Source organism: Armigeres subalbatus, chromosome 1, assembly GCF_024139115.2.
Source record: "Armigeres subalbatus isolate Guangzhou_Male chromosome 1, GZ_Asu_2, whole genome shotgun sequence".
Taxonomy (NCBI): domain Eukaryota; kingdom Metazoa; phylum Arthropoda; class Insecta; order Diptera; family Culicidae; genus Armigeres; species Armigeres subalbatus.
The window spans coordinates 53694320-53709283 of NC_085139.1; the positions used below are offsets into that span (position 1 = coordinate 53694320).

At 36.6% G+C, this 14964-nt stretch overlaps 1 protein-coding gene across 2 annotated transcripts in view; it reads left to right on the forward strand.

Annotated features, from left to right (window-relative positions):
* The first annotated feature begins 347 nt into the window (after positions 1-347).
* LOC134225485 (GATA-binding factor C) overlaps positions 348-14964 on the forward strand; it is a 61976-nt gene continuing 47359 nt past the window's right edge. The window contains exon 1 of one of the 2 annotated variants that reach the window (XM_062705593.1): positions 348-1572. In XM_062705593.1, coding sequence (XP_062561577.1) covers positions 1332-1572 — 241 coding nt within the window. In that variant the 5' untranslated portion in view covers positions 348-1331. The remainder of the gene's footprint in view (positions 1573-14964) is intronic. The other variant, XM_062705602.1, reaches the window with a different exon arrangement.

Genomic DNA, 14964 nt, shown 5'->3' on the forward strand with positions numbered 1-14964 from the left:
GCCTCTTCCAATGCCTTCTTTGGCAAAGAGCGATGCTCGCCAGCTTGTTTGCGATAGGCTCCGCCCCTTTTGTGTTGTGTGTTTCTCTTCATTCGTTCGTTCGCAACGTTGGCTGGATGCACCTTAGCAGGAACGGTGGTTCGCGTTTAGGCAAGTGTTAGTGTCCGGTCGATGTTGTAGTTATGCTTATGATGAGGAGGCTCGTTCAACACCGACGCAGCACCACGCAGCGGGCTGGCAAACACCCCAATCCGGGCCGTGCTTTCTCGGCCGCACAAGTGTATGGGTTTCGGCTCGAAGCCAGCAGAGAGCCCTGAGTGGGTAGGTGTATTACACAACCATAGTTCAACAATTAATAGCTTCAGTCGACCCCAGGCCGTCGTCGTGGTTGCGCGGTTTTTTTGTGTGCTGCTTCGCAGAGTAAGAAGAGAGAGATACCCACCGTGTGCTGTAGCGGCGGATTTTCGATCCCCGACCCCGTCGTCATCGTGGTCGTTCAGGTTGTTTTGTTCCGTGTGCTGTGCGTGATTCGATGCCCGATTCGGATCTTCCGTTGGACGACGGTGTGTCCTGTTCGGGGGTGTCCGCGTGAAAGCAAAACAAAGTGTGCTATAAGATTAATCTCCTCCCGGGTATTCTGGTGCCTAGAAGTCCCTAACGAGTGGCAGCGGAGATTCGTTGCCTGCCGTATTGCACGGTTGAACCTAATCCAAGCGCTCCAAGGTAGCGGCGTAGCGCTGTCGTGTTTCCGTGAGAACACAGTGCAGTGGTGCAGATTGCATCGTAGAAAAAGTGCGGAAAGCAGTGTTTGCAAGACCCGCTTGTGGCGAAGGATACTTTTTCACCGGTTTTTGGGTTTGCGAGGGAGTGACAGCAGTGCAGTGAACCAGTGATTTGATCAGGAACCGTAAGTTACGGTTTCACCACCTTTATCATGCAAAGTGCTAACCGATTAGAGTAGCGAAGAGCGAATCAAACAAAATCTATTGGCAATCGTGCCAGTGTGAAATCTTGGCAAGAATCAAACTGGATTGGAAAAAAGATTAAAATGGCTTCGAATGTGAGCCCCCGTAGTTATCAAAGATATGGTGATTAAGGTGAACGCGTATCACGGTACTGAATCTGAATCTACGCCGTGCAGGCAGAAGTTCGGACTGCCAGCCGAAGCGATTTGAAGTGACAAAAAACCAAGTGTACAAACGAAGAATTGATTAGTGCTACGCAGTATCGTCTAACTTGTTAAAAAAACCTAGTGCACGCAAGTCGTGCACCCGTCGTGTTATCAGCCAGTGTAAAACAACACCAGTGCTAACAAAAGAAAGTGAACGAAGATGATGGATGCATCGGCAGTGGAGGCCCGCGGCTGGTACGACAACCAGCGGCTAGCGGCGGAGAGTTCGCTGGGCCCGTCGGCAGCTGCAGCGGCGGCTGCGGCGGCCTCGCTCGGACAGCAGTCCGGTGCCGGAGCCGGCGTCGATACGTCCGACATGAATGCATTCTATCGGTTCGAGAACGGTGCAGCGGCGGCCGCAGCGCACCGGCGGTACTATCCAACGGGCTACGGAACGCACGGTGAGTGTGGAATTCGATTTTAAGCTGTGGGAAAACTGAAAGGTGATGCGCTGTGGAGGAGATGTGCCAGTGCGTAAGCTTCGGGAAGTGTTGAGCGTTTGTTCGTTATGAAATGGGGATAGGCGGAAGCGTTACAAGTGATGAACGATGCTGCGCTTAAGTTTCCGTATAAGTTTTTTGTTTTGTGATTAAAACACGTGTAAATCATTTGTTTAGTAGAAGAAGTCTAGCGCTAAGTAACATAACGGCGTAATTGTATTGATCGGACTATTTTCGTCTTGCGAATTGCGTTTGTTTGTCGAAGATTTTATAGTTTTGTGCGATAAAGGAAGAATGGTTGCATCTGGCGCCATAGGCAATAATTACAGTCGACACTTTTGATCCAGTTGGGTTATTAACAAAAAATTATGTCTTTGAATTGAAATTCATGAAGACAGTTATGTCCTTATGATATTTGGAGCGAGAAGTGCATTCTTGTATGAAAAAATGCCAACAAGAATGCAAAAAGAGCATCAAATAAAGGCAATATTGTATTTAATTTTGTCTGAAAAAAATAAAATGACTGTGTGATCTATTTTCATTAAAATTCATTGTTGGTATCGGACCCAAAATTAAAATATGTCTCTTGATGACTGTTTTTCTGCCTAAGCAAACCTGGGACAAACAGACTTGACTTGACTTGATTGTTTCCACTAATTTCCCGAACAAAGCTCAGTATTTTTTTTTCATTTTTTCGGAAATTATGGATGAGAATGAATCGCTTTGTGATAAAAAGTTGGAATCTCCAAAACAAACATGGGACAATTGTGCGTAGAAGGGCAGATTCATATCAGTAATTATTTACAAGAAAAAAAACTGTCCAGAATTCAAACTGTAAACAAACTCAATGCACCTCATATTTCAGAAGTTTCAATCTCAATTAAGAAACTGCGGAAAATGGTCAGTTTTTTATTTTATAATTAATAACTCGATAAAGGGAGTCTCTGAATGTGCTTCTTTGTAATTCCGAATCATGATAGCCCATGAACAGACCTGAGTAAATACTCTTTATTAAAATCTCTGTGAACATTTACAGAGATTTGCTCCAGCGCGAAAAGAGATTTGAATAAAGAATATTTACTCAGACTTATGTATATGAACTAATATCTGCTTTTGGTGATTTGAAGTATAAAATAGCTTACTTTTTCCACCATGTTTCGCCAAAGAGTATAATATGAGTTGCATAGGGGAACTGAAGCGGTTTTGGCCATGTTCCTAATTTGGCCAATTTTGCAAATAATTCCAAAAATAAAGCAATTCGGGAGGGTTTTATTAGTTCCAACAAGAGATATATCCCTCACGATTCAACGCTGCTTTTAACTGATCGATTATTTTGGAAAAATATGTATTTTTCAGGGTTGGCCAAATTAGACACTAAGTTGGCCAAAAAGGGGTGCACTTCCCCTATTGCTTATTATACACTTCTTTTCCTACCATGATACCTATAAGCAGTTTTTGAAACTTTTATTAAGGTTCACACAGCCAGACTATCTCCAAGCTAATTTTTTTCAAGATTTCTGTCAAAATAACGTTTCGTTGCTGAAATTGACGTTTCCTTTAAAATCAGCTAAAAAAGTCTTTCCTGTCGAGATATCAGTTTTTTTTTTGTTGATTGAGTAGTTTTTACCAAGCAGCAAAAAGAAAACTAAGTTTATATGGGATTTAAAAATTCAAATAATCTACTCGATGACTACTTTACGTGACTGCGAGATAACTACAGAAATAACTCCTCTCTATGTCTGCATACAATGTTTTTTTAAATGTTACTGGAATGCTAATGAGTTGAACACACAAAAAATATTGAAAATTAAACGACATGTAAAACAATGTCTAATGTAGAAGTATACTATATTTGATGTAAACACAACCGCATGTAAATTAAACTTAATTTTTATTTAAATTTTACCAGAATTTGCTTCACTTTTACACTGTGAAGCTGTTTTTTTTTAATTGATTTAGATTGAAAATTTCATCGCGTTCGTTTGTTTTCATATTCCAAATATGTGCATCATAATAAACATACATTTATATATTTTTTACTTACATTTTACATTTTTTCTGTCTGTGTATAATACATGTTCTATCACTCTTTTGAGTATCATGTTTGCACATTGGAAATACGCTACTTTCGCAAGATCATTTGACAGCTTTTTTCACAGTTTCGCGACTGCCAATCACGGAAGCAATCATCGCCATAGCTTTATCGTTTGTCGAGCTTAGTAAAACATTTATATATTGTCATAAGACGAGTTTATACAATCCCGTTGAATTCCACCACACAATTGTATCTTGACAGATACGTATTTCGACCTGAACAGTAAGGCCGTCTTCAGTGTCTCGTACTTGACTCGACCACTAAAAAGCTCAAAATAATTTTCTTAACATTTAGATATTTTGTTGAAAATTTGGGAAATGTTATAAATTATGTTACACTCAGTATAAACTTTGATTGTGTGTGAACCAAACGGCGATCACGTGTATAAAACTATTATAAATTGCTACATATAAAATATTAGTTGGTGATAATATGAAATATTAAATGGTGATAATTAATTTACAACTTGTTCTGAGGAAATCTTCGACCTTCAATAATTATTTAACGCTATTGAAGCTACGATACCGAGCTACGAAACATAATATTTATTTTTCTTCAAACCGCCTGAACTGTCTATCTGTTTCAAATTTATTATATTCAGCTAATTTGCTTTAATCTACGAACGCTGTTTTTGTTCCCAGCATTTTCTGTAGTAGATGACAGAATAGTCCTGAAACAAAGTGTGACATGCGAATTAAGAAAATTTACTCACCTATTACTCCATCGAAAAAAAAACTTTTTTATATCATGCCATGTATAATTATATAAAATAAGTGTCAATAATAAGTCAAAAGAAACAAACGTAGATTTAAATTCGTTTATAAGCAGCCCAGAATAAACTATCAATCGATTAAAAGATGTCGACACAAAAAATGGCAATACTCAATTTTTATTCCGTAGAAAATCAGGTTTATGTTCTTTTAATATGGATATGAAATAAACCTCTATGCTATGAAATGTCATGTTAATGTATTTTAAATCCAAATTACGCTATTTTTTATTTTTCTCGAGACTACATAGAATAAAAAATTGTGATGTATTTAGGGTGTTTAGCTTTTATGTGGATTCAGCATCCATTACGCTGAAATATGGATTAATCTTTTTTTGTACACATCATGTGTGAACGCAATTTAGCGACGGTATTCTTCCGGCCATTGCAGCCTGGTGCCTTCTGTACATCAAACATTCATCGTTCAGACCAATTCTTGACTATTATGCAAAATTTTGATCGAAGATATGCTTGCTATATCACGGACGAAAACGATTGGTTTGCGTTGAAAGTATCTATCGCTATATGCCCATTTTAACGAAACACAAAACGCTTTTTCTATAAGAAAATTATTTTGAGCTTTTTAGTGGAATGTTTTCACCTGTCATAAGACGAGTTTATACAATCCCATTGAATTCCACCACTTAATTGTATCTTGACAGATACGTATTCCGACCTCAAAGGTAAGGCCGTCTTCAGTGTCTCGTACTTGACTCGACTTGACTCCAGTCGAGTCAAGTACGAGACACTGAAGACGGCCTTACCTTTGAGGTCGGAATACGTATCTGTCAAGATACAATTAAGTGGTGGAATTCAATGGGATTGTATAAACTCGTCTTATGACAGGCGCTTTTTCTTGTTTAACAATAGATGGTTAAACATTCTTCGTAATATTTGACTACATGGGGAACCAAACTAATGTTTAACTATAGGCCTCGTTCTGTTTTGGCAACATTCATTTTCGGTATCATTCGATTTTGGCAACAAAGCCAATCTACTTTGGCAACAAAACCATTTGATTTTAGCAACACAAATAATTTTTTTATTTTTATTTTGGTATTGCTCACAAACCACGTAAATCTCACAGTCCTTGTAAAATCGAGAAAAAAAAATCGCGAAAAAAAATTTATTTCAAGGAAAACGCTCAAACTTAAAAATTCTCGTAAAAAAATTGTGAGACTAAAAAAAAATTAATAAAAAATTGTAAAAAAAAAACTTGCGTTTTTTTTTCAGAGTAAACGGTTAGATTTTAAAATTCGAGTGAAAAAGTGTCACAGTGAGTCTAGTGTCACAATAGGTAACAATAAGTGAAGAAAAGTGAAACGAAAACCATTCGATTTTGCCATCATGAATGTTCTAAATGTGTTGCCAAAATCCAATGGGGCCTGTACAGCTCTTTTTCGATTACACAAATGACAAAGCTAAAAAAATCGAAGCTCAAAATATGTTTGTAAGCTTGTTGTACTTTCGTGTCAAATTCTTCTTTATCTTCTCATTGGCATTACATCCCCCACTGGGACATTGCCGCCTTGCAGCTCACATTTATGAACTTCGAGGTGTCAGCCAAGTTACCATTTTTACATTCGTATATCATGAAGCTAACATGATGATACTTTTATGCCCAGGAAATTCGAGAAAATTTCCTAGACTGGGACCGGGAATCGAACCCAGTCACCTTCAACAAGGTCTTACTTTGTAGCCGCGCATCTTACCGCACGATTAAGGAAGGCCCCTTCGTGGCATATACTCCACGCACCGCATTCAAAGAATCTTGCAGAATTCAAATAATGTTCTCTTAGCTGCTTGTGCAATCAATGGCTCAATGCAATGCTATGGCAAAAAATTGATTAGCATTTTCAGTTTTTTGTCGTGGTCATATGAATCTGTAGCCCTTCATCCTATACAAATGGTTTCAGACTAATAATAAAAGTCGTTAATAGAAGCGTTCGATAAAATAAAAATGAGATAGAGGAACTGTTCCGATTTCCATCTCACTGAACATATATTCATTCCATCGCGCATACAGCACCAACTTTGTCACTTCTTTTTTTCAACATGCGTGCTCACTGCTAGAAAAAATCACAAAAATTAGATACAAATCAAATTGCTTTCCATTGCTTTGTTTTTGATAAGATGGCTATCGAAGCCATGAGATAAATTCCAGGTGCAATTCCCCTATATGATTTGGAAATTGGAATAATGGAAATATGGAAGTGTTAATGCACATCTACAAATTATAGGTTCGCTGAAATATTGGCTTATTCTACTTTAGAGATGATGTTTTCCTTTCATACATCCATAAATAAGACACAAATGAATCATATTCAAAATATAAATAAATAAAAGAATAAAATTAATTTTTTTGTTTTGGATATTAAAAAATATCTAACACAACGTATTATAAATGAAAACGATTAGACAGATAAAGTATCGTGTAACATTATTTCATAAGTCCAAGAAATAGCTGCTCATTATGAAATATTCCATAAAAAAAAATGTTTAAAATACTGATTGTTTTAAACAAAATTATGAGGTTTAAAATTGAACATTTATCTCTCCTTCTTGTTTTTCAACATATTTTAGCAAATGCTCAAGTTAAAAAAAATATGACGATGCCAAAATAGCGTAAACTTATTTTGTGAACAAACTTTGTTTTATCGATTTTGTAGAATGCAAGCGTTGTCTCCAAAACTACCTTATATGATTGAGAAAAGCTTATTCTGTTTTTACTTTATTATGTTTTGTTTGTTATAAAAAATCATCAAAGAAATAATGACTAAGTACTCCAAGCAGACGATTTTGTTTCAGAAGCGAGAAAAAATATCAATTTTTTTTATAGAAATAGACTATCATTATGGAAAATGGACTATTTCGAGAAAACAACAATAATAATATGCTTGCTCCAATAATGATCACAAATTATGGTGAAAAAATCATTAGTGGAAGAAATAAGCACGTTCTAACATTAGGCTGTTACAAATATTTAATTAGAATTATGTCCTACTGGTCTGCAATAGCTCAAGCGGGGGGGGGGGGAGAGGGGGGGTATAATAAAATATAAATATTGAAATGGGAAAAATAAAAAATCCTCGGATTTGTTAAAGAATGTTTTGAAAGTCCCCAAAATCATCCAAATTTGTTTGTGTCCTCAAAATATAATTTTTGGGCAATTTTTGTTATTCAACTACACCCGAAGCATGCAAGTCGCTCAGAGGATGTTAGATTTGTTATGTCAGCTCACTGCATTGAACAAGTATGTTTAGTTTTCAGTTCATATTTTCTCGTGACCGGGAGCCTGATTTAAGGGCTTGCGGTTGACTTAATGCAATCTGTGCGTTTGTTGCAAATTATGGTAAACTATACGTTGAATTTATGCAGGATTGCAATTAAATTTTTATGTTTTTTCGCTCATAAATAACAGCTTTTCTGCTGCGCATTGAGATCCTCCGGATCTGCATTAGATTTTGTCGCACTTCGAAATATCTAAGCTTCTTCTTCTTCTTTTTGGCATTACATCCCCACACTGGGACAGAGCCGCCTCGCAGCTTAGTGTTCATTAAGCACTTCCACAGTTATTAACTGCGAGGTTTCTAAGCCAGGTTACCATTTATGCATTCGTATATCATGAGGCTAGCACGATGATACTTTTATGCCCAGGGAAGTCGAGACAATTTCCAATCCGAAAATTGCCTAGACCGGCACCGGGAATCGAACCCAGCCACCCTCAGCATGGTCTTGCTTTGTAGCCACGCGTCTTACCGCACGGCTAAGGAGGGCCCGAACTATCTAAGCTGCGATATTTGATTCTATCTTCTGACTGTTTTCAGTCTGAAAATTATTCAAACAGGTTCACATTTACATTGCCCGACGTTTCATCCCGTTTATTTGGTATTTTTCAAAGGAAAAGGTGTTAAGTGTACTTAAAACGGCAGACAGCTTTTCTCTTAAGAAAGACCCAATAAACGGGCCGAAACGTCGGGCAATGCAAATGTGAACCCGTTTGAATAATTTTCAGACTGAAAAAGCCAGAAGATAGAAAGTATATTTAGCACAAAATTCAACTTTTAAACGACTTTTTTCACTCTTTCCGTTCTTGATATAAATCATGACAGTAAAAACCTCCATTAATTTTTATTTATATTATTTTTATCATACCTGTTCGGTACTTCATCTCGTAGCTCCCATGTTCATCCTAGCAAAAACAAAGCAATGGAAAGTAATTGTAAACATGCGTGCTCACTGCCGAAAAAAAATCACGAAAATTAGAAACAAATCGTCTAATTTTTGTGATTTTTTTCAGCAGTGAACACGCATGTTTTCAAAACGAAGCGACGAGATTGGCGCCGAATTTCTTTATTTTGCGTTGAGATGAACAAATGGTTAGTGAGATGGATAATGGAACCGTTTCCTTACAAGACTAGCTGAATGACCAGTCGGATTCTGCTGGTCAAATATCACATCAAGCGCTGTTCGCAGCATGGCACTCTAGATTATTGGCGCGTCTGTGTTTATTTCCTTATTTTTTTTTCTTTGTTAAAGAGGTATGTTAAACTATTTCCTTCATATCCCACATGTTTATTTTCATTTATTGTTTTTTTTTATTAGTTTAAAAACGCGTTATGCTTTTTTTTTTCAAAATTATTTTCGAAAAAAAAAATCCATAAAATACAGGCTTTAGACAAAAAGGTTGAGAAAGACAAAATTTGGCAGATTTCAAATGAGAAGCTTGGCCAAAATCCGGAAAGCCGTGTGCCAGCAAAATGAAAAAACAAAAACTAATATTCCGGCAAAAATAATTGATTTTCAACAACTTTGACAGAAATCTCCGCAAAAAAAAAAAACATATTTGCTGGGGCACGGCTGTACGAATCTCGGCTAATGTTCAACATTTTGCTGAGATCCCGGTAAAAAATAAGTGTGTTTTTCCAGGATCATGACTTCCAGGACACAACTTTCAATAATGAAGAAACGAGCAGCTTTCATCTTTCTATTCCTTTACGACGCAGCAAAGCTGAAATAACGAGATGGCAGTTATTCGTTGCTTCTTTGTTGAGAATGGTGCCTCTGAAAATGTGAGGTGATTTTTTTTTTAATTCTGGACAGTTAAACCTGAATAAATTAAAATGAATGTTGACTCTCATCAAATCACTCAAAATATCTATACAAAGAATGCTGCCTTCAAGCGACTTTTTTCAGTCCTATTTTTAATCGTGTGACAATTCACTACCATTTTTTTCTAAATCTAAACATACTAAATCTATATAAGTATGTTGGCTTCTCCTGAGCAGCTTGACCGATTTCAAACAAATTCGGTACACATATGATGACACATAGGGGCCCTCCTTAGCCGTGCGGTAAGATGCGCGGCTACAAAGCAAGACCATGCTGAGGGTGGCTGGGTTCGATTCCCGGTGCCGGTCTAGGGAATCTTCGGATTGGAAATTGTCTCGACTTCCCTGGGCATAAAAGTATCATCGTGTTAGCCTCATGATATACGAATGCAAAAATGGTAACCTGGCTTAGAAACCTCGCAGTTAATAACTGTGGAAGTGCTTAATGAACACTAAGCTGCGAGGCGGCTCTGTCCCAGTGTGGGGATGTAATGCCAATAAGAAGAAGAAGAAGAAGATGCCCAAGTAACATTTTAAGTTTTATAATGCTCTTGAAGACCATAATTTACTCTTCAAGAGTGTTATAAAACCAACATGAAACCAAAATGTTACTAGGGTGATGACACATATGGTAAAAATGTTGATGGTTAGGAGGAAGTTCATTGTTCAGAAAATTAAAAGTTTCTTTACTATGATTTCCTGAACATATGTGGCGATTACAACACATATCTTTTAAACTTGAAAAGACCACCATAGAGAGAGTGGAAGAATTAATGGATAAAAAGGAAAGGGGATTTTTTTTTAAATTGAAAATGATGACCAAACGATATAATATCGAAACAGAGGTTATTATTGAACCAATAAGTGAGAGTAAATGATTATATGCATCACGCCTGTTAGACATAATTGACAAAATTTATCTGTCTTTATAAATTACTAAAAGAATCGGCCCGATCTGGCTCGTGTTTTTTTTTTTATATAACTGTCAATCGTTTATTTCATTGCAGCGTGACATTCTAGATCGATTTCAATTTGAGCAGAAAAAATTCTTTAAAACTGATTAAGGTCACTCCGGACGGAATCCAAGATTAAAAGTGCTCGCGTTTTCGGGGGCACACCACTCGATACGGAAGCAAAGCACAACTGTCATTTTTATTTTTTCACGCATGCTGCGATGCAGCAAAGCTAAATCAACAAAAATGACAGTTGTGCGCCGCCTCTGAATCGAGTGATGTGCCCCCGAAAACGCGAGCACTTTGGAACTTAGATTCCGTCAGGAGTGACCTTAATACGTTGTATTTCGACAATTTTTCAACTTGCCATCGAATATACCAACTTTCCGTTGCCTTAAAGTTAATGTAAACTCATTTTTATATATAAACTAGTCGACCCGGCAGACGTTGTCCTGCATAGTAGACGAAAATGCGCGTTGTGATTCCAATACGATTCTTAATTTTAGATTTTCACTATTTACTCAACTTTAATAATGATTTCCGCTTAAGGAAATATTATTTAAACCCGTCGGAACGTAACTGCTGAAAGAATGAAGAAAACCCATCCAGCCGTTTTCGAGTAATGCAGATACAGACCACAGACAATTTCATTTTTATTATATAGAAGAATAAGATAAGGATACGACTAGTATATCGGGCTCTACGTTACTCAGGACTGGCATTTTTTCTTTTAAAATGTCAAATATTCAGCATCGCACTCTATATCGATTTATGTACAATCGGTTTGAATTTCTCCACTACTCACCATTCGTTCTCATTTTTGTGATTTTCTAACTATCTTGTCTTGTCTTGTCTTGCATTTTCTTCTCTTAGCACATACACCGCCAGTATTGAAAAGCATCCTGGAAATGTCGGCAGTCAAATATTAAAACGGCCAGACTCATTATGCAGGCTTAAAATTGGAATAATTCATCGGCCGTCAGAATAATCAGTAATGAAAAATATAAACAGCGAAATGTTTTGAATTCACGAAATGAATAATGCCTATGCTAAAGAGCCATTACTTGCTCTCTGAAGCAAGATAAAATAAAATCATAGAAAATAAACATAGAAAAAAAATCACAAAACAAAATTTTAAATTTACCTTGATCACGAAATTGTATCCTAATCGTAGGTAGACAAATTTTAGACGATACTTTTATTAAAATATGATGTAATTTGAAACAAAAATATTCAATTTCAGCAGTAATATATTTTGAATGATAGAATACGGTAACCAGATTATTGTTATTTAATTGCAATAATGAAATCTATGTTAATAGAATTAATTATCCTTGATTTACTTTGAGATACTCTGCCACATTGGCCATTTCATTCACATGCCATTGTTACAAAATATTGAAAACAAAAAGTGTAACTCACCACCTTTGTTTAATAAAATTTTGATTCAAATAAGAATTTAGAAGAATTTAGATAGAATTTAGAATTTTGATTTGACATGCATGTAGAATAAAGTCGATGATCAAAATCGATTTTGAGAATCGTAACTTCTGTATTACACTAATGTTCCGACCTTTCCAAGCGATATTTTTAAGCAAACGAATTAACTTTTGTGATAAATACACACTGCGGTCATTATCAGTCACTATACTTGAAAAACAGCTTTCTTCCAACAGTATTACACATTTGGCGATGAAGAAAACAGATCACAGAAAACTATTAGCTCAACGATACAAGCTGACGAAGGCAATCCCGAGCAGCACAAGTCAGGCAAATCTGGTTGCAGCAACTCGAATGCGACTAAATCTGGTCACATATGAGTTGCAGTAACCTATGTGTAATATGTGTGCTGCTAGGGATGGAACTGCTGTTAGGAATGCCTGTCGCGATTGAATCTTATTATAATCTACCTCACAAAAAGTTCACAAAAGTTCAAACAAACATTATTTTTGAGATCACACTATATTCAGCATGTATGAATTAAGATGTTGGCCAGAGAATACCTATCCGGATGTACAACATAATGCGTTACCAATTCAGTTTATAAGTAGAGAAGTTGTTCCTTCTTGTGTGATTTGCGCGTTAAGTCTGTTAGTCACCTAAGGCCCGCCACAATCTCCATCACGTAATTCAATGTCCGCAGAAACAGCATTTGGTAAATGACTATAGCACTTGTTTTTAATTTAAAAAATAAGAATCCACCTACGTTGCGGGGCATTACTCCTTCTTGGAGCAGAAAGCCCTATAACTCACGACGATCATATGTAAAACGTATCTTCCTAGATGTAGGTTTTGGTGAATCTGACCTGTACATTGCTCATATTTTATTGAAGGTTTGATTATAGTTGGATTAATAGAGTCAATATTACCTGAAAATGGTTCTCGACAACGATCCGACGGGAACAAGAAGGCGAGGTGCACAGCGGGCAAGGTGGATCGATCAGGTGGAGGACGACTTGCGGACCCTCCGCAGACTGCGTGGTTGGCGAAGTGCAGCCATGAACCGAGCTGAATGGAGAAGTCTTTTATGTGCAGCACAGGCCACTCCGGCCTTAGTCTGATGATAAATAAATAAATTACCTGAAAAGCCAATCCACCGATACACCTTTCACTAGAAACTCAGAATGATCAACGATAAATCAACGTTCTCGTTTTATCAATGCGCAATGTTTACATATAAACGCACTAAATCCTTCCTTTTTCAACAAAATACACAATTATGTTTTAATATAAATATTTAAAGAATTAGTTCAAAGTAAGGAATATTGATATTTTCAAAAATTGGTGGATCGTAAAAACAGTGCACCCATCTGCTTACGTCGCACCTTTGATAATTTCCAACTGTTCCTTCGAATATACATATATGTGTTTGCCTTTCTCGTAGACAAAGTATACGTAAAGGGCAGGGTTCGCAATGTTCACACCCAACCGGTGATTGTAAGGTTTTCTAACAATTCTGTATAAGAACCTACCTTGCCAAAACCTGTATAACGAACTGAACATATGCTTGATTCTTTTATAAATATTGTATGATACAATTGTATGATAAATATTGTACAACACAATTTGCAAGCTTTTCTCATAATATTTGTTTGTGAGCTTACATTTTTACATTTCTCGTATAAAAATCTAACAATTTCGCAAATGCCCAGTTTCTACACAGGTTTTGGTAGGTTCTGATACAGAATTGTTAGAAAATCTAACAGTCGCTGGTTGGGTGCACTCAATCTCAGAAGCACAGGATGCTCCCTGACGAAATCTTTCGGGATAATATCGCTTTGCGGGAAAGAAAAACAGTCTGGAGAGTGATTATTTTTCTTCTATATATAAAAATAATTTTTCATTTCCTTTGATGCAATATAACTCAAGGTACATGCGACATATTAGCAAGAAGCAGGGAACAGATAACCAAAGTTTGATTATAACTAAAATTCAGTAGTTCGAATGTTAACATAATTTCAACAGTATCAGCTAACGCCGATAATAGTCACTATCATTAGTAAAAGTAACTATTGTTTCGTGTTGAATCTGATCAGATATTAAAAAGATAGAATTTGATAGCTAGCTAGCTAGCAACTTTGCACAAGAGTACGGCTAGTTGAAAATGTATCCCACGACTCTGCGTAGTTCTATTGCTAACGAACTGTGAATTCAATGAAAAGTTTATTTAAATAATTCCCAAATAAGTAGGGGAACTGTTCCGTTTTCCATTTCACTAAACATATATTCATCTCATCGCGAATCAAAGAAAAACAGCACCAATTTTGTCGTTTTTTTTGTTAACATCCGTGCTAACTGCTGAAAATAATCACAAAAATAGGTAACAAATCAATTTCCTTTTCGTTGCTTTGTTTTCTGTGGGATGAATATTGGAGCTATGGGATAAAGTCCGAAAGCAGTAAACCTATTACTTAATAACAAAATACTTATTCAACCAGTCATTTTGTTTTCAACTTTCAAAATCTTCCATTAGGTCTCTTGACTTACACATGAAAATTTAAAATCGCGCGAGAAAAAGTGTTAGCTCATTTAGTTTACAATGAAATCGTTTCTACATTTCCTCTCATTGCCAACTGCATATGCTCAAGAAACTGCACCAGTAGAATCATACGACCTTTCAGTCCTTTCCATGGTACGGTGGAAATTTGTTCGTTATAGTTAGATTCAGGTATGGGAAAAATCGGTTCATTTAGCGTTAATCTTTCACTCACCTCTACACACAATCGCAAATTAGACAAACGTACACGAGCCCTTCCAATATTTTCGATTTCGATTGTCTACCGTTTGGCTTCAGTTAGTAACGAATCGTGCCAAAAACAAACAGACAAAATTCATCACCGAATCTTTCCCACATATAGCAAATTATGCATAGCCGAGTATTTGTTTACATTCGGTTCGTAAACGAATGAAATCGCAATTGAGTGG